The 19,668-nt window shown below is 48.8% G+C and overlaps 1 protein-coding gene across 1 annotated transcript in view; it reads left to right on the forward strand.

Annotated features, from left to right (window-relative positions):
- Positions 1-15,484, forward strand: part of RNF150 (ring finger protein 150) — a 189,662-nt gene extending 174,178 nt beyond the window's left edge. Inside the window, exon 7 of the mRNA XM_036240766.1 lies at positions 7,778-15,484. Coding sequence (XP_036096659.1) covers positions 7,778-7,896 — 119 coding nt within the window. The 3' untranslated portion in view covers positions 7,897-15,484. The remainder of the gene's footprint in view (positions 1-7,777) is intronic.
- Positions 15,485-19,668: the final 4,184 nt, after the last annotated feature.

Genomic DNA, 19,668 nt, shown 5'->3' on the forward strand with positions numbered 1-19,668 from the left:
ACATCCAAATGATTTCAGGAGTCGCTTGGCCAAGGGAATGAATTGTATATCATCAGCCTGGAACACTAGGTTCCCAAAGGTGGCCAAGCGCTGTGTGTGAGAACAACTTAGCAGCCAAATAGAAATAGGAGGGTCTGCCGTTGCAGAATAGCATAGGCGTCGATAGCACTTGCTTGGGTAGGGAGCATTCCGTTTCTGCCCCGCTCTATGTACTTGACCTTGGATAAGTTGGCTTCACCTGTGAAGGGTGAAGCAGTCATTGGGGTAACCATGTGCCTACTTCAGAGTGTTATAGTCAGGATGACACATAACGTAATCAGTCGCTTCCTCTCACATCACCTCTCAGGAAAGCGACCCACAGGCCTGCCCTTCTCATGGCAGAAGCCACTCACAAGAGGGGAAATTTAAACCAAATCGGAAGTTTAGCAGAAATTCTTGTTAACAGGAGAATTCAAAGGAGTACATTTCCTTGTTGAAAACGCTCTGCATTTGAAGTCCAATAACCTTTCCCACTGAGATGACAACGGGGAATATATAGGCAGTGCCCCAGCCCTGAGAATCCTCAGTTCGGAGAAGAGATAAAAAGACAGCAGCCGTATCAGCCAGCCAGGCTGCCTGAGCATCTCCCCGGTGGTGTTCTTGTGTATCGCGGGGGGACTGGAAGTAATGTCCTAGTTTCAAGAAGATAAGCATCAGTAGCAGTGGACAGAAAGATGCTGTTTTTCTTTGAAACCTTATTTTTCAAGTACCTGGGGAAGAGCTTCCGCGATGCAGAGCAGCTCCCAGCATGTGAACACTGAGCCTGCTGGAGAAGCGGGACCCCTGGGGGATTGCATTCATCGCCACGTTATTTTCCCTGCGCACAGAGGACACTTATTCTGAGCGCAGTGTTTGCTCGTTGCTGACAGAGGGGGCCTTATTCCAGCCTGCCGCGCTCTATGCCCTCTTTCATAAGACAGGCCGCGGAGTAAATGTCAGGCCTCGTTCTGGGAAGGATAATTTTCTGCTTTAGCTTTGAATAACCATCATAAAGAAACAATTAAGTAGGAGAGTGTGCCAGCTGCATGGGAGACGTGCCACGTCAAGTGACTAGGACGCGTAGCCCGTGAAAGAGAAACCAAAACATGCTTTTCTGAAAAAGCCACGCCGCTCGCGGCGCGTACGAAAACGTGTCCTCCGGCCCACCCAGGGTACACAAGCTCCTCCGTGAATGCCTCTTAGCCTCGCTTGGTTTCCGCGAGAATCTGGTGAAAGCAGCCCTCTCCCCAGAAAAATGCACGTTTGTACACAGCCCTAAAAGTGGGTTGTAATTCTAGGTACCTGGACTCCCCTGAAAGCCCACTACTCCTTTGGTTAAGAGTCTCACCTCTGAATTTTAGATATGGTCAAGTTCATGGACTCTGGAATCAGACAGAGCTTGGATTGAATTCTGGTGCCAAGTCTACTGCCCCGTGAGCTCGGAAAATTGTTCACCTTTCCAAGCCTTAGCTTCATCACCTAAATATAGAACTAATAATTCTTTCTCTCTCATAGGTTAATTGTGAATATTAAATTAAACAATCTATTTAAAGAACTTAACATAGCCCCTGTACTAAGGACTCAGGAAGTATCAATATTGTTATTAGCTAATAAGATACAAAAGTTGAACCCCTCAGCGTCAGAGAGGAACTTCAGTTCAGTTTCATCGCTATAAACATTTACCACTGATGCGATTCTAACATGAGAATGTCGACAATGGCATGGGCCTGAGCCAGGGAGGTGAGAGAGACAGACCAGCTGTGCCCGAGACCAGACCGGACAGACCTCAGAGTCTTACGTTCTCAGGTTGGAAGAAGCTCCAACCCGACTGCTATTGATAGTTAATATCCAGCCCCCAGCAGAACTGCAGTTGCAAAGTCCATGTCACAAAGGGAGACCTCTGACTCATTAGGTAACATTTTATGTATTAAAGAGGAAAGAGATGAGCCAAAGATATTAATAATTTGTGAAATTAAAAGGAGATGAGAGAAGCAGAAGAGGAGGGTGGAGGGGTAAATGGTGATGCAAGGAAGCGTGACTTGGGGTGGTAAATGCACAGTACAATATACAGATGATGTATTCTAGACTTGTATACCTGAAACCGATATCCTTTGATTAACCAATGTCACCCCCAATACATGCGATTAAAAAGTAAAAAATAATAATTTATGAAGTTAATAAAGCAAATCCCACCACTCAGAATTTTTTGATGAGCCAAGAATTTTTTGATCAGTTAAGCTACTGATTGAATTTAGAATGAAATGTGGAAATCTATGAAAGCCGTAGTTGTGGGTCAACAAAGTAGGTTACAAGGCTCCATTGAAGAAGGGTACTTTCTGCTTACCAGCTAATCAGAGTGTCTGCCATGCTGTCTGTGAAAAAGAGGTTCAAGGCTGAGAATTAGATGACTTGGGATCAGTCTCTAAATCCACCCTAACCAACCAGTAATATTCAGAGGGTCTCGTTTCCTTGGATATGGACTGTTAATGGTGAGTCAATGCCTGTGAAGGAGGTAAAGAAGCAGAAAATATTTAAAAGGGGGGAAAAAGGAAATAAATCCATGACACAGTGTTCTCTGGCCCTTGGCAGGCTCTTTGGGGGCTTACCCTCCTCTGCTGTGCTCTGCCCTCCCCCTGAATATGAGATTTGAAACTCAAATGTCTACACCGGCCAAGCAAGTAACATGATCCCGTGCACAGTGGCCAGCGTGGTGCCCGAGCCTCTGCCCGGGCGAAGGGCAGCCGCCCCTGCCCAGCTCAACCCAGTTCTTCCATCTGGGAACCGGCACATGTTGCCACTTTGTTTTGTTTTTGTTTTTGTTTTCCAAGATAAATTTCAAATACATATTTGTATGTGAAATAACCTGACTTTTAAATCCTGGTGACTAATTCACACTTTTTAAGAAACACTGTGTGGGCCAAACAGACTGCGTCAGCGGCCCCAGTGGAAGCTTGTGTCGTGGGTTTTGGCGTTCCTGGAGCTCCCCTGAGTTACCTGTTGGTTCTGCAGTCTCTCCTAGAAAACCTCACCTGCTCCCGTGGTTTAAAGGCCTTCTCCACGCTGACGCCTCCCAAACTTAATGATAGTCACGGCCTCTCCTCCAGACTCCAGACTCTGTGTCTAGCTGCCAACTCCATCCACATCCACCTTGGATTTCTACGGGCACCTCAACATCGCACATGCAAAACTCAGCCCTTGACCCCCCCCCCCCCCGTTCGACTTCCGGTTTCTCCAGCTCAGTGAAAAATACCTGTATTGCTCAGGAAATGTGAGAGTTGCCCTACCTTCTCTTCCCTTGCTACTCCTGCCCAGTCCACCACTTTTCTGTGTATACTTTTAAAATAGTTCTTTAGCCCTGGCCGGTTTGGCTCAGTGGTTAGAGGGTCAGCCTGCGGTCCAGAGACCTGGGTTCGGTTCCCGCTAAGGGCACGTACCTCGGTTGCAGTTTGTCCCTGGCCCAGGTTGGCCGTGCAGGTGGCAGCTACTCGATGTGTCCTTTTCACACCGATGTGTCTCTCTCTCTCTCTCTCCCCCCCCCTCTCTCCCTCTCTCCCTCTCTCTCTCCCTCCCTCTCCTTCCCACTCCATCTGAACAAAAATGGAAAATGTCCTTGGGTGATGATAAAAATTAATTAATTAATTAATTAATTAATTAATTAATTAAAATAGTTCTTTGATTTGTCCCCTTATCTCCAGTCCTATTGCCGCAGCGAGCCACTGTCATTATTCATCTGTTTTCCACAGGGGCTTCCCCTGGGTTATCTCCACCCTTTGTCCTCGCAGCCTATTCTTCACCTAACAGCCAGAGTGATCTTTTAAAATATTAAGTGGATCACATCACATCACTCCCTGGTTAAATTCTCCCAGTGCCTTTACAATGTGCAAGACCCAGAAGAAGGAAGTTTGTCGAGGAGGGATTATACTGCTGTGTCACATGGACTGAGGATTTTCCATCTGCAAAGCAGTACTCACAACACCTACATCGAAGGGTTGTTGTGAGAATTCAGTAAAGGCCACTGTTGTCTTTGCATTTGTTTTATGTTGGCCTCTGCAGGGAAGAAGGTAAAATGGGTATTGTTAATAGCTACTTTACACTCCCCCACAGAGAACCTTCTACATGTCTTAGTGACAACATTTTCCTGTGTATGATCGTGGCCTCATAGTGCATCTGCCTTGATTGAAGGATAAAACCCTGCTTTTTAAAAATTATGCAGCAGATCAAGCTCAGGTGGAGACATAAGGCACAGTGAGGAATAATTCCACATGTCTTCAGATCATTTGTTTAAGTTTTGAAATGGAAAATGATTAATGTGGTTAATGCAAATATCACGTCATAAAAATTGAAACTTTTTTTTGTTTGTTTGTTTTTAATCCTCACCCGAGGACATTTTTGCATACTTTGTTCAGACAGAGCCGGAGGGAGAGAGAGGAAGAGAGAGAGAGAAACATCGACGTGAAGGGACACATCGAGTGGTTGCCACCCGCACGACCAACCAGGGCCGGGGACAAACTGCAACCGAGGTACGTGCCCTTAGCGGGAACCGAACCCGGGTCTCTCTGTACCGCAGGCCGACGCTCTAACTGCTGAGCCAAACCGGCCAGGGCGAAACTTTTTTTTTTTTAATAAATCTCTATTTTTATTGATTTGAATCCATCTTTGCCTTGAGCTGTGCAGGACAATTTCCAAAATAGCATCAGGACTTCAACAGCCCATAGCGTGAGCAGTGCCCATGGCCCTCTTTGCTTTACATGCACACATTCCGATTTCGAAAACCCCGCAGTGAGAATGAGTCCAGGAATCTGCGGAGGCTGGTGGCTGAAGAGCCGGAAGGCAAGGTGAGAAGCTGTCCGTGCAGGTGCAGTGAGCTGTCTCTGCAGAACTCCAGGTCAGCCTTCCCTGTGCTGCCTTTTCATACCGGATGTAGGTGAAAGTCACAAGACCACTGTGATGAGCGTTTAGCTGTACTTCAACGTGAAATCAGTTACATCAGTGATTATCAGAGCAAACACTTTATAACCATCAGCCTTCTCCAGTTCCTAGACATTGTGTTCGGTGTCTTAATTGCATGTTTCTCTCGCAGGATACTGGAACATGTAAGATCTTTTGGTTTTATAGCAGCCTTTTATGCAGCTGAGCTCCCCTGACGCCTGTGTTTGTACTCCCGAACTTGACTCTGCATTCCAGTCGCGTTTAAATATGACCTGATGTCCATCTAAGGGCTCCCTGCCACCTCCAGACATCTGTATGTGCAATTGCTAAAAGATTCTTCCTTCTAATTCATCTGGCTAAAATACAAGTTGTCCTGCAGGATGCAGTCATTACACCCTATGGGGAGTCTTCTTTGGCTCAGCAAGTGGTTATGTAGCCCTCTCACCTGCTCTCATAACACCAAGTACCTCTTCCATAGTGCCTAGCTCCTTGTCTTGTTTTGTTTTTGTTTTTATAAATGGAACACTATTTTTTTTTCTTTATTGACTCTTAGAGAGAGAGGAAGGAAGAGGGAGAGATAGAAACATCGATGAGAGAGAACATCAGTTGGCCACCTCTTGCATGCCCCCCCCCCCCCTGGGATTTGGCCCACAACCTGGACATGTGCCCTGACCCGGAATTGAACCAGCGACCTCTTGGTGCATGGGCTGATGCTCAACCACTGAGCCACACCGGCAGGGCTATCTCCTTGTCTTGTAATTGACTGGCTAACGGCCGGCCCGCCTACTAGACAGGAGCCGTCTCACCCTCACTACATCCCCAGCACCTAGCACAGCCCTTCACAGAGCGGGGACGGAACATGTCTTGAGTGAATGAATGAGATTTCTGTGTTGCAGAATGTTTGGGAGTAAAACTGAAAAAAAAAAAATTTAAGGAAAATGAATGTGAACCTTGAAACTTGAGACAACACTTATTAGCATTTTTTGGTTTCCTTGCTTCTAGTTCACTTTCTGTAAACTTCACTGCATAAAAATCTTTGAATACTTCTGTCTTCACTTCACAGTATTCTACAAGCATTTTCTTTTTTTTTTATCCTCACCAGAGGACATTTTTCCATTTTTGTTCAGATAGAGTGGGAGGGAGAGAGAGGAAGAGAGAGAGAGAAACATCGACGTGAAAGAAACACATCAACTGGTTGCCTCCTGCAGGACCCCAAGCAGGGCCAGGGATGAATCATAACAGAGGTACATGCCCTTAACCAAAATCAAACCCGCGACTCACTGGTCCATGGGCCGACGCTCTAACCAATAAGCCAAACCAGCCAGGACACTGCAAGCATTTTCTTACATAACTACAAATTCTCTGGAAATGCCACTTAAATGATTGTAACAAGATGCTCTTTAGAAGTAACATAGTTTATTCAGATAGTCTCTATTGTTGGACTTTGTTACATGAAATGTTTTGTTGCTATAAATAATGACTAAATGGCCGTGGCCTGTTTGGCTCAGCGGTTAGAGTCGGCCAGCGGACTGGAGAGTTCCAAGTTCGGTTCCCGCCAAGGGCATGGACTTCAGTTGCAGTTTGTCTGCGGCCTCAGTTGGGGTCATGTGGGTGGCGACTATTCCATGTGTCTCTCTCACATCGATGTTTCTCTCTCTCTTCCTCCCTCCAGCTCCAAGGATAAAAAATAATAATAATAATGACTAAATGTATATTCTTTGCATCTCTGATTATTCCTCTATAATAGAGTCTGGAAATGAAATTAGTGGGTGAAAATTCACAATTCTACTTGTAATCTATCAAAATACCTACCTCAATGTAGCCTTAACTATCAGGCGATCTTTTTTGAAGAGTGAAGATTTCATGAACAAAAGGAGTACTCCTTTTGACCTTATATTTATTGGTCATTTTTATTATACTCCTCTGTGTCTGTTAGTTTTCTTATTGATTGAAAAGCTCTCAATGTGTTAAAAAAAAAATACAATCCTTTGTAAAAAATTTTTCAAATATTTCCAGTGTAATATAGGTTTCTGACCTTTTTTTGTGTCTTTAATTTTTTTTAATTTTATGCACACTTATGAATCTATTCTTCTGTGGATTACTCAATTGCTTTTTCATATAGAATTTCTTTCCCTGCTGAGATATATAGTTTCCTACTTTGATACATTAGTTTTCATTTCTTTTGATTATATTACTTTTTGACCAATTTAGAATTTATTTTGGGTGGCAGTGTGAGAAGAGACTTTAACTAGATGTTGAAACAAAATAGTCCATTTTTCTAATATGTTCTCTTGACCTTCAAAGAACTGCCATTAAAGGCAACTGCAGGGACATAGCCAACATCCAGAGACATGGCTCAGTGCTCACGGTGCACCTTGCTCTGTCCTCCCAGGTGGACAGGAGCCGGCTGTGAGCAGTGACCATGATGGCTCAGTGCCCACGTGCACCTTGCTGTCTCCTCCCAGGTGGACAGGAGCCGGCTGTGAGCAGTGACCATGATGGCTCAGTGCTCACGTGCACCTTGCTGTTTCCTCCCAGGTGGACAGGAGCCGGCTGTGAGCAGTGACCATGATGGCTCAGTGCTCACGTGCACCTTGCTCTGTCCTCCCAGGTGGACAGGAGCCGGCTGTGAGCAGTGACCATGATGGTTCAGTGCTCACGTGCACCTTGCTCTCTCTTCCCAGGTGGACAGGAGCCGGCTGTGAGCAGTGACCATGATGGTTCAGTGCTCACGTGCACCTTGCTCTGTCCTCCCAGGTGGACAGGAGCCGGTTGTGAGCAGTGACCATGATGGCTCAGTGCTCACGTGCACCTTGCTCTCTCTTCCCAGGTGGACAGGAGCCGGCAGTAAGCAGTGACTCGGATATCTCGCTGATCATGGCGATGGAGGTCGGACTGTCCGACGTGGAACTTTCCACCGACCAGGACTGCGAAGAGGTGAAATCGTGAATCGGCGACTGCAGAAGAAAGGGATGGTAGGACCCCAGGGGAAGGAAGGAAGGAGTGCCCGAGACGGACCAGGCACACACACCTCCAGAACACCTCGGACTGCTCAAGAATGGTCGTGAAAGCAATATCCAAAGTCAGGTTGGTCCGGATGCAGTTTCTCCATCTCTACAGCCGACCACGGCCGCGGCGGCTGGGACGTGGAGAGCTGATGTCCCCTCCCAGGTCCTGGGAGACACACACGTCGGAGGCTCCTAAAACAGACTGAAAGGACACTTTTAGGGCTTCTTAGCTTTCATTTCAGGTTTTTTTCCCAGTCCTGTTTTCTTGTTTTGGAATTGTTGTTTGATTTCTTTGGCAGTTTCTTTTTAAAATCTGGGTACAGTCCCCTGTAAGTCCACCCCTTTGTTTTCCCTCCGATTCGCTCCAGCTTTTGTGTAGAGCTGTGTCTCGAAGCCCCGTTTCCTGATCGGTGTGTATCCCTCTCCAGGACGAATGACCTTGACCTCTCAGCATGAAGTGTGCATGAGCACCCTGAAACTGTTGAAGGCCAGCTTTCATTAAGAATCTAAATTCTTTTAAATGGCTCTTAACAATCCCAGCTGCCAGAGACCCCAACACTGAGTTGAACGCGTGGAGGCCACTGCTCATTAGTTTCAGCAACATCCGACTGGCCTCCACGTGCCAGGCTCTGTGAAGGGTCCCGTGACCTGGGAAGGGCACTCTAGGGAGGCACTTTAATTTGTCTGGATCTTACAGTCTGTGGCTGAAATTCTGAACTCAGAAGTCCCCTCCAGGGTATTAAGGCCATTCCGCCTGGCTGAAGGGCTTGTAGCTAAAAGCCCAGGACTCATTTTAAGACCAGATATCATGCATTCTTTCTAAAAGCAAAATGTCTGTTGTACTGGCTTCGCCGAGGCTAGAACAGGCTTCGTTACCTCACGTGGCTTTTGCAGGAGATGGAGGCTTAGAAAAGTCAGCTTGGAGCCCAGGGTCCGCCCCAATGCGGGGTTCACCCTGGTTTCAGCACCTCTGTCACGCCTCGGCAGACCCCGAGGGAGGGTTCAGGTGACTCCTGTACAGATCGCTTCCCAGGCTCCCTGAGTGTGTCCGGACACCAAGTGAGGAGGGAGGTGTGATTCAGTGAACCATTTGGTCTAAAACGTACAGCATGGAACTTGGCCAAGTGAAGCTTCTCCTGACTGAGACAAAGGGAGAGGAAAAGAGGTATCACTTTTGAAACTGTTTATGTTTGTATTCTTTTTTTTGTAACTATGACAGAATGTGCTATTTTTTCAGTGGGCAATTTTGTAATCCATGTAGACTCCCCCAGTGCAGAGGTGACTAAGGTGGTGCAGTCTCTGGACAGGTGACCTTGTCCTCTGCAGGAGGCCGCCGCGAGGGCTGACCAGGAGAGGAACGGTCCCTCTCTGGGCTGTTCTCTGCACAGTTCACGAGGCTTCTCCCCCCGTGACACTGACACTCATCCCAAGCCGAGTTAGGCTCCGCCGTCCAGCGTTGCTGCCTGGTGACGCATGGGACCCCCTGCGGGCTCTTGTCACCACCTCTGACTTTCCTATTTGATGCTTTCTAAGTAGGCAGCGAGGCCAGGACGTGGTCGCCAGCTTCAGAAATACCACGTCTAGCTGGGCTGGACTGAGATCCAGGAGGGATGAAGACGGAGCTGAACCAGAAGTCGGGAGGCCCAGGGGAGCCGTGTTCTTGCTGGGGCTCCCTCTCCTCTGTAAAGTGGAGATGGAGAAGATGGTGCCCACGGCGCCTTTGGGCCTCGGGACCCCGAGGGAGCACTTTGTCAGGGGGGTCCATCTTTTGCAGGCAGCGATGGTGTGTAGCCGACCTCCTGCTTTGGGGAGGCGGAGTGGCTGGACGTGTAACGTAGAGTAACAACTTGAGACGTTGCCCTCCTGTGTTGCTGAGAATGAACGAAGTTTTCAGCCCAAGTTGGAGTTGTTTGGTTCCACCTTGTTTTCAGTCCGCCGTTAGGCACGAGTTTGCCGTCTCTGGACCCCCTCAGAGCCTGGTCCAGGGTATGGTTCTTCTTACTCTCAAAGTGTTTCCTTTCTCGGTCAGCATAGGCCTGCAGTACCTCCCCCTCTCCTGTCGGCCGGGCCCCAAACAAATTTAACTTAAGTGTAATTAGAAGAATAATTCAACAGCAAAAGAAATGCGCATTGTATTCCACACCCAGAGAGAAAAATGCCGTTTGAGTGCACAGTCCTCTGTTCCCTGCCCCTGCCGGTGACCAGGGACAGCAGGGACTGATTGCATGTGGCCGCAGAGCCCCTACAGGACACTGCGTCGATGCTGAGGGCCCAGGAGGCTCACTGGAGGCCTGTGGACCTGCCCCAGGGAGGCTCTGCTGCAAACCCTTGTGTCTGTGAGGTTCTCCAGTTACCAACGGTGTGTTTCTGGGGGAGTCTCCTGGGACTTTGGTAGCTAAAAAAAAAATGTTTTTAACCAGCATGGAAGGATGCAAAAGACATGGAAACAGCACTTCCTCACCACCTCCCGCCAAAGACCTGGGACCCCGTGGTTCATGCAGGGTGTCAGGAGGTCGGGGACCCTCTAGAATTATATGCAAATGGGCTGTGGGTTCGCCACTGTGCGTCCAGACCAGCACTGTCCGACGGAGACGTACTGCAAGTCACTCATGTCGTTTTAAGCTTTCTACTGGCCATTAAAAAACCGAACACATAAACATGTAATACTATATTTATTTAATCCAATATCATTTTTCCAACATGTGATTCATGGGAAAGGTATTCGTGAAACACCTTATACGGTCTTTGTGCTTAGTGCTCCGAAGCTGCTGCGTATTTATGCTCATGGCGCATCTCCGTGGGGACGAGTTACCGATTGGACAGCGCAGGTCTCCAGCTTGCGCAATAGTCTCACAAGGTTCCCCGGCCCTTACAAAGAAAAAAGGTGAAAACTTCATTTCCTTCCCAGAGAACTAGACTCCACCCAAGCTGCCTGGTTAGAGGCCCAGAGAGCTGTTGGTTTGGGAATGGATGAACATTCGGGCTGCCCTGGCTGAGGTTCTGCGTGGACTCTCTCATCACATCACTGGTGTCCATTACCCTTTACTGTGATTTCTCTGACCAGTGGTTTTGCAGAAAGTCACACAAACCATGTCGATCTGGTGCTGAAACAAAATGATACCCCTCACTTCGATGACAAACCCTTATGCTGACATGTGGCACTCAAGAGCCAAAGAGAATTCCAGATTGTAGCCATCCAACTTGACCTCAAGCCCTAGCTGTCCTTCTCCCTGCTCAGTGGGAGGTCTTCCTGGTGCCCCCCGAGGATTTGGGAGGGGAAAGTGGGAAGTTCCCCACTGACTCCAAATATAAGACTTTGCGTGGCCTCATTGAGAAAAAGTCTCTGAGGCTTGTGGCCATCCAGCCTCTACGTGGTGGATTATGCCTGGGTCATAATCCATGTACATAATGCATGGACAGCCCAGCTCACAACTCAAAGTCAGCATCCCCTCCCACCCCGAGGCCGTGGGGAAGGAAAGGAGCATGCCCATCCCCTCAGAACCATTTACAATCACCTCTAGGAATTGCTACCTCCTGTGCGGCTGGTCCCTTTGGGAGGAACTGAGCCCTGATCGTGAATACAGCACCTGAATGTTGATGGCGTCTCCAGGGTTTGTCACCCCTGAAATGTCAACTGCGTCATCCAGGCAGGAAGAGTGGAGAGTGTGAGGAGTTAGTAGGGGCCAAGGCCCTTCCCTGTTCTGACGTCACATAGTAAGCATCGTAACTGTGGAGGTGAACCTGTGTCCAGAGAAGTTGGCTGGTTGGTTTTGTCTTGTTTCCGGCATTTCCCTCCTTCTGGTGGGAACGGCCTCCAGGTGTTCACGGCTCTGGGTGTGGTCGTGTGGAAAACCACGGTGCCCCGTGGCTGTCTCGGCTAGTGCCTGGCCTCCCTGTGGCTGCCACGCCTTCAAGCCGGAAATGCAGACAGGTGGCCTAGCACAGCATTCTTTCTTACGTGCGTTTTGTTCAGGTGAACATTCTTGCAGAGCGTACAACATAAATGGCATTCAGTTATCCATCGAGTGCCTCACCTTGACTGAACACAAGGAAATCCCAGGGAATCAGCTCTCAGAAGATCTGGGCTATCAAGTCACACCTTCTGTGGAGGGAGGACCCAGCCCTGTGTGGGCCCAGGGTCCCTGCGGCCATTTCTTGTAGCATTCTTTATACGTTGTCACTTAGATTTCTTTCCCTTCTCTGTCTCTGGCTTTCTCTTACTGCCTCTCTCTTGCTTTGTATGCCCAGCCACACACATTCTTGTCCCGTCCTTCAGGACTGGAAAACCTTGCTGGGTCTAGAGGTATGGAGTTAGTAATATGATCACGGTCGTTCTGTCATCAGTGTCTTCTTCTCATTCCCTGATAACATCTTCTTCTTTGTGTCTTCTTCTAATTTCATGATGACATCTATATTTGCACTTCAGATCATAATACCCAGTCTACTCTAAAGGCAAATGAACTTCCTCCTTAAAGGAGCTGGCCCGATTTTCACTTCTCAGATCTAATTTTATCTCAGACCATCTATAACTATTGCCTTTTTTTCCCAGGCTGCCTTGCCAGACCAGTCCCCCCAGGCAACTAATGGCAAGGAAACAGCCCCGGAATGCTGTCTACATTTAGCATCTTCCACCTCCAGCATCTGTGACCTTCCTAATTCACTCCAGGCCCCCCGGGGTTGGATTTCTTAGAAAAATGTGTGGGCTGTACTGTATCTGATGGCCACTCATGCTTCTTAACATTGTAGCACAAGAACTTGCTCTTTGTAAGTGATCTGAGAGGCCACTTCTTCCTTAAGACTGAGAAAGAGACACAAAGAAACCAGCCTCCTAAGGTGAGGGACACGCAGTTCCTCGGGCACTGCTCTGTGTCCCAGAAGCCCCTCGTCCGCGCTGTTGCAGGGCCGGGACTGGAGAGTGCACTTGGTGATGGCAGGTCAAAGGCAGTATGAATACCGCCCTGCAGGGAATGGGAACAGGATGGCAGGATATGAACTTCCATGCGCTTCCTGGGTAAGTCAGTGCTCATCTCCTAGGTTTAGAGCCGAACTAGTTCTTTCGAGTGTATGTGTGCGTGTGTGTGTGCGCGCGCATGTGCGTGTGTGAGGGAGGTAAACACTCACGATTGCAGAGAAGGCTTGGATTTCCTGAAAACTAAATTAATTCTGAGAAGCAGGTATGGGTTTCTCATCACTACCTCTTCCCTTTTCCCACTTTTCTCCCCATCTTGCAACTCCAGGCCCTTTGTAATAGAAACAATCATTTGTAAAGATCCGTAGATTGGTAGCCACACTCTTCCATGTTGAGGCTTCTGATAGCACCACATTATCACTCCTGAACGAGAGGAGTGGCTCCAGGTCCTCAACGGGGCCCTTAATTATCAAGCCTCTTAATTGCAAAACCCGCTTGTTCTGCAAAGAACCTGCTGAGGCTGTTCACAGCTCTCTGAAGGTGCCTCTCGTGCTTCATCAAGGGGCTTTTCTTCAGAAACCCAGGCGATCCAAGACCTTCTCAGCCTTGTTACTACTGACGTTTGCTCTGTGGCCACCCGATCAATACTTGTTGATGAGATGATAAGGCAAGAAGATGCATCTCTTAAGACGCATGCAGGTCCGAACAGAGCACAGGAGAAGAATCTGTGGAGAAGGTAGCTCAACCCAAGTTAGCCATAGTCACTGCTTGGAAGAGTGTCTGTGTTCTTGTCGTCCTGACTGAACAGAGGGCTTGGAGAAGCAGGGAGAATGCGGGGACCATGTGTGCTCTGGAAACCAAAGACGGCTCACCATCCAAACAGACACACGTTTCCTCCATTGACCAGCTGAAGTCTCTCCTAATGTGAGGGTGGGTCGCTTACTCGAAGGAAACTGAAATCTTTAGGGGTTTCTCTTGCAGGCTGGTGATTGACCTTGATCTCACTGAATCCAGAAACCTAAAAAAGAACATCATGTGGCCTTTGTACCACAGCATCTTTCAAGTCTAGTGGTTAGTCCCCTTTTCCCTCAAAAGTTTTAGACAAATCAAGCGCTTTAGTCAGCTCATAATATTGTACTTTTGGAGAATGTGACCATTTTAAATAGCCAAAGAATGTTCATGTATACGAGCTAGTTCATCGATCCCCCACTCTTTTGAAGAGAATACCAAACTACTGCTTGTTCTAATAGAGCAGTTGAAGAAGGACGACTAACAGGAACTTTGCGGTCTCATCTGTGTTGGCATCTAGGGTACACCCTGTTCCGTAGGATGTTTTTGCGAGGGGGCAGAGCGCCCTCTGCTGGAAAGTCACCTTTATTCTTTCAGCCAATTAATTTGACGAGAGTCACCATTTCAACAACTAGTTATTTGCTTTTTATTATCCAGGCCCCTCAGTAGTTGAGAAATTGGCTTATCAAAAGGGGAAAGAATGTCACAAACACTGAGAAGTTGAAAGAGAACCCCACTGTCAGCAGCCCCTTTCTTCTGCACAAAGTTGACACGTACTGTTGGCTCTGTGTGTGACCAGATTGCCCTGGCTGGGTGTCTGTGCAGTTAGATGGCAAGGGTCTGACTTTGTAACTTAACTTGATTCTTTTCAAATTGCAAAGGAAGATCAATAAACAGACTTCTTCCATAGGAATGCAGATGGTGTGGAACCCTGGCGTGTTTTGTACATGTACATAATAATATATTGATTACCCGCCTTCACATTAGTAATCGGAAATGGCTGTACCATTTTATAATTAGAAAGAGATGGAGGGGTGGGGGAGGGGTGGAAGGGCTGTTATTTTTCTAGTGGGGAGGTGTTCCTTATATTTAGAAAACTTGAAGAAATTTTGTATTTGTGAAAAGTTACATTCCACTCATTTTCTGAAAAAGAATGGGTCTTGCTCTTTAGAATACTCATGAGCTGGGAGAATGAGAATTCTAGTTTCCAGGGAAGCCTTCCAAGAAGTTTCTATGTGATACTCAATTCTGTAGACTGCAGACTATGACCAGCAATTGCCAGTTAATAATGTGAAAAGAAAAAGAAACTCGACTTATTTTGACCCCTCTGTATATAGCACATTTCCACCAAAAAAGACATCGGCTACAAAGGATGGATTTACCATTATGAAACAGTCCGACGTGGCATCCTATATCAGTCTGCTCCCTACTAGCAAGAAAAAATCCAATAGATTTATTCTTCCCTTCTGAACATGAATTGTGTGCTTTTATTGTAAAAGAAATGATGTCACAGATAGGATTGGACTTAACGTCCCCATGAGGTCTCTCTGGCCTGTCTGCAGGTCACACAGATGACGGTCCCATCGCATTTCCCACCCTCCCCACAGTCAGGTCCTGAGACTGGGTTTCCTTGATGGATTTGCCACATGACTCAAAAATCAACAGTTATTCTTGATGGCATTTTCATGGGCAACTTTTAATTTGGACTTTGATTTGCTCTTAATAACTGAAAAATTTAGTAATGGATTATGTACCTATTTTACCCAAACATCATCTTCTGTACAAAGTCCCAGGCATATTTAAATGATTAGTTAAGGCAGGATAGTTGCTCTCGCCCCCCCCCCCCCCCCCCCCCCCATAAATCTCTTTTCTTCTTCTCCACCTTAGGCACCTACCTTATTCCTTCCAAAGCACTTTATATCTCAAAATACAAAGAAGTTTTTAAATACGGTCTTTAAAGGGATTTGCCTTCTGTTAGGAGACACAGATTTTTCTTTCGCTTGATTCTCTACTCTGCTTGGAGAGCGACAGGACTGTGTCTCTTTCTGGGAGAGGTGGAATGTTAAGGCTGAGGGTCGGAAACATTCAAATGTACAACATGTCTATTTTTGTTACATGGGAGACTATCGTGTAAATAATTGCCATTGTGTTCTTATGTACTGGTCAAAAAAATATTGCAACTTTAATGATTGGAAAGGATTGTGGATTCCAGGAAATTTCATTGCAAAATTTTGTTTGGTTTTGTTTTTTAATAAAATGGAACCAGACGCTGGTGTTCGTGTCTTCCGTGTTTCTTACTGTGTTCCCTGGCCCCGAGTTCCAGAGGGGCCCTGTGGGTTTTAAAACCTTGATATTTACCATGAAATCCTGATTATGGTAAAAGAGCGAGGGATTTTTAATAACTTTGTTATTTCTCTCAGGTAAGTCAAGGACTAGCACCTGACCTCCTCGTAGCTTTGTTCCACTCCGTGAAGGGATGAAAAGATTTGGAAGAATTCAGAGGAAGAATGGGTGCTGAATAAACTTGAGGAGCTGGGGGGGGGGGGGGCTGGGCTCTATTGTCTAAGCCATCTGGGGCAGGTGACCCTACCCAGGGTTACACCTCGGGACCCACCAGATGGGCTGGGGTGGACAGGTCCCTTTTTCTGTTTAGGTTCAGCTCTAAAGGATTTTAAAATTGGCAAGGAAAGGAAATGCGAAAGGTGGGAGCGGCCAACCTGGGAAGGAGGAAAAGGAGAGGCCCCCTATTTATCGTCGTCTCGGGAAACTGCCAGGATCCTCGGTGTGACCAGTCCAAGGTTAGGCTACGCACAGCCCCTGGAGGAGCGGGGCTGGACCGGCCCAGCGCAGAGCAGCAGCGGAGCCTGCCTCCCCGGCCAGGGCCCTGGTGGACTGCGCACAGCCCCTGGAGGAGCGGGGGAGCCTGCCTCCCCGGCCAGGGCCCTGGGTGGACTGCGCACAGCCCCTGGAGGAGCAGGAGAGCCGGTCTCCCCGGCCAGGGCCCTGGGTGGACTGCGCACAGCCCCTGGAGGAGCGGGGGAGCCGGCCTCCCCGGCCAGGGCCCTGGTGGACTGCGCACAGCCCCTGGAGGAGCGGGGGAGCCGGCCTCCCCGGCCAGGGCCCTGGTGGACTGCGCACAGCCTGCTGGCGCCGCCCCAGCTGCGTGGAGCCCAGGCCTCTTGCGCTCCACCGCCCACACGCGAAGCCCACAGGCAAACGTGGGAGGCTTTGCTCTGGGGCCAGACCATGCCTAGTTCTTAGCAAGAAAGATACTCCGAAGGGATTATTAGTGACAGTAATGATTGTGCTACATCAAAAGGCACTTTAAACTTTGTTTCCGCTTCCAATAGTGTGAGTTTTCTCCTCCAGACCCTGATTGTCTTCAATGAGGCCAACCTCGGGGCCTGTGACACTAGACAAAGCAGAGTCCCAAGGTCAATTCAGTTGGAATGAGGGCTCATCCAGTACACAGTCGCTGTTAAGAACTTTAAAGAAGGCTTTTCATTAAGGCACCGAGGCGACTTTGTATTACTCAGCTTTTCTGAAGCTGATTGAGACAGACGCCCATTTCTAAGGGTCCTGTAGGTGGGCGTGCGTTGGATGTGAGCGCCCGTGTGGAAGGTGGTGGGCTCCTGTCCTGCCCGAAAGAGGCTGCTGGACCTGGTTTCCCACACTGCCTCGTCTCTCTGGTCCCGGGGCCACCTTTACCAGGGAAAGGGCAGCCCGGCGCCCTCTCCACCGGGAGTGGACGTGCCCCAGGAAACACGTGAGTGGGCACCGCTCAGGCACCCTCGTGCCGGGGAGCGCGGGGCAGCTGCGGGGCTCACTCTCGCACTTTTTCGGGGAAGTAGAGGCCCTGCCCTCCAGGACACCCACTCTGGCTTTTGTTTTTGCAGACATTTATCCTTCGAGGATGAAAAGTGGAAAGTTCCCAGAGCTTTGTGACAAACCGGCTAGGCCAACCTTGCCCCCCATCCGAAGTCTGTTAACACCTCTGCTTGGGGTCCTGGGAGCTAACACACAAACATGTGCTTGGTTTTCTAAGGCTCCTAATTCCTTCCAGCCCCTGAGTGTGCCTATTGCTCTCCTTGCCTTGGCTGAGAAAGACCTAGAGCCAGATGGGGGGGGGGGGGGGAGGCTGTGAGGGAGAAGGTGACCTGTTTGCTCTTTGATGATTACACGGCAGAGGGAGAGGACCGATTCACAAAAAGTCCAGGAGACAATTTATGAGCGATTTTATAGCAACTGTCCCACCACCCTTTAGTGATCCAAGCACAGAAAACCCGTCCCTTCTTAGTTCATCCCACCCGTTGGTACGGAGTCCCCCTCAGGTCTCACTATGGTTGTCTGCTCTCGGCTGTGAGAAGAATAAGGGACGGTGACCTTCCCATGCTGCCACCTCAGGCCAGAGGAGCCCTCCACTCGCCGTGCCGAGGTCTCCCTCCGCGGATTCGCCGGCACAGTGCGCTAGAGCTGGTGGGGTGCCACCCGAAGTCCAGCCACCGGGGCCTGTACCTGCTGGCACACTGAGGGGTAGACCCCCAAGGCCCTCTGTCCTCTCTGTTTGGGAAGACAGTCCCACCCTGTCCCTGTGGGAACATCAAAAAAGGTCTGGTCACAGTTGTGTCCCCCCAACCTCTGCACCCGCCGCCGGCGTCCCTCTCATTCCCACCTGCTCTCCAGGGCCATTCACCGAGCGGGAGGGACCAGAGCCAGCTCTCGCTGGCGGGCAGGGCCCCCGGTTGCCATGAGAGCCGTGTACACAACAGAGCTGTCGCTGGTGTTACAGATCCAGTGGGAGCCCAGGCCCTCAGATCTCTCTCTCACACACATAATCCGGAGCTTTGGAAATGGCATCAGTGTCTATAAATAGATGTGAGCACAGAGAAGTTAATTGGAGAATGTAAGAATCCAGTGGAGTCAGACCTGAGAGTAAGATCCCATCGCTCGGGGCCTGGGTCTGATGTGACCCCAGCGAAAACCCCGGTGAGCCTAGCAGGGCACGGCCCCGTCTTTACGACCGGGGAATTAAAAGTGGTCGCCGTGACCTCTCGTCACTTCCCCTTCCCCTCTTTTCATCCCCTTTGTTGGAAATGAGGAGGAAGGGGAAAGGGAGGGTGTTAATTAGGGCCAGGGTTAGCGCTAGAATGTGGGTTTCCTGACCCCATTGCCAGAATTCTCTGGGCTGTGCCATAATCCTTCTGTACATGTAGGCAGCTCCAGGCTGCTCAAAACTCTCAGGATGGAAAGCAAGAAAAACTGGAAACTGGACCTTCTTAGGGTGATGGGAAGGTTATTCTGTAGGCAGGAAATACTCCCTGAATAGGAATGATTCGAATCTGCACACAGAATAGGATGGAGGCAAGCACAGTCTGTGAGCGGGTGCAAACACACACATTCACACACCCACACTCACTCCCTCTCACACACCATTACCACCAGCAGCAGCACCACCACAACCACAACCACACACACACACACACACACACACCCACGACCCACGTGGTGAGTCCCCGGGGAATGCTGTCTCATTTTAGCTATGCAAGGAAGCTCACTGCACTAAGATCCCAGTGGGAGTTATTATTTTCTAGACTGACTTATAATAAAATGAGTTGTTATTTTGCGCCCAAAACTGGCTCACAGGCAACGGCCTGGCTTCCTCCGGACCACGCTGTGACAGGAAGTGTGGAGAGAGGATGGCTTTATCTCGTGGAGGGCCTAGGTGTCAGAGCCCCCAAACTACAGAGCACTTGAAAACATGAGAATCAAACACCTCACATCTCCTAAGAGCAATAGCTCAGCTGGTGGGAAAGTAAGAGAAATGCCTGGAATCAGAAACTAGAAGGAAGTATCACCCAGAGGAGACAATGACCATGAGAAAGGGAGTTTGTCCTGGGTGCGTGGGCTGACCCCTGATGGTCCGGGGACTCACAATTATTTTTTCCGCAGAGGACCAGATAATACATATTTTAGGCTTTGTGGATCACATATGATTTCTATCACTGTCTTTCATGG

Source organism: Molossus molossus, unplaced genomic scaffold, assembly GCF_014108415.1.
Source record: "Molossus molossus isolate mMolMol1 unplaced genomic scaffold, mMolMol1.p scaffold_m16_p_4, whole genome shotgun sequence".
NCBI classification, from domain to species: domain Eukaryota; kingdom Metazoa; phylum Chordata; class Mammalia; order Chiroptera; family Molossidae; genus Molossus; species Molossus molossus.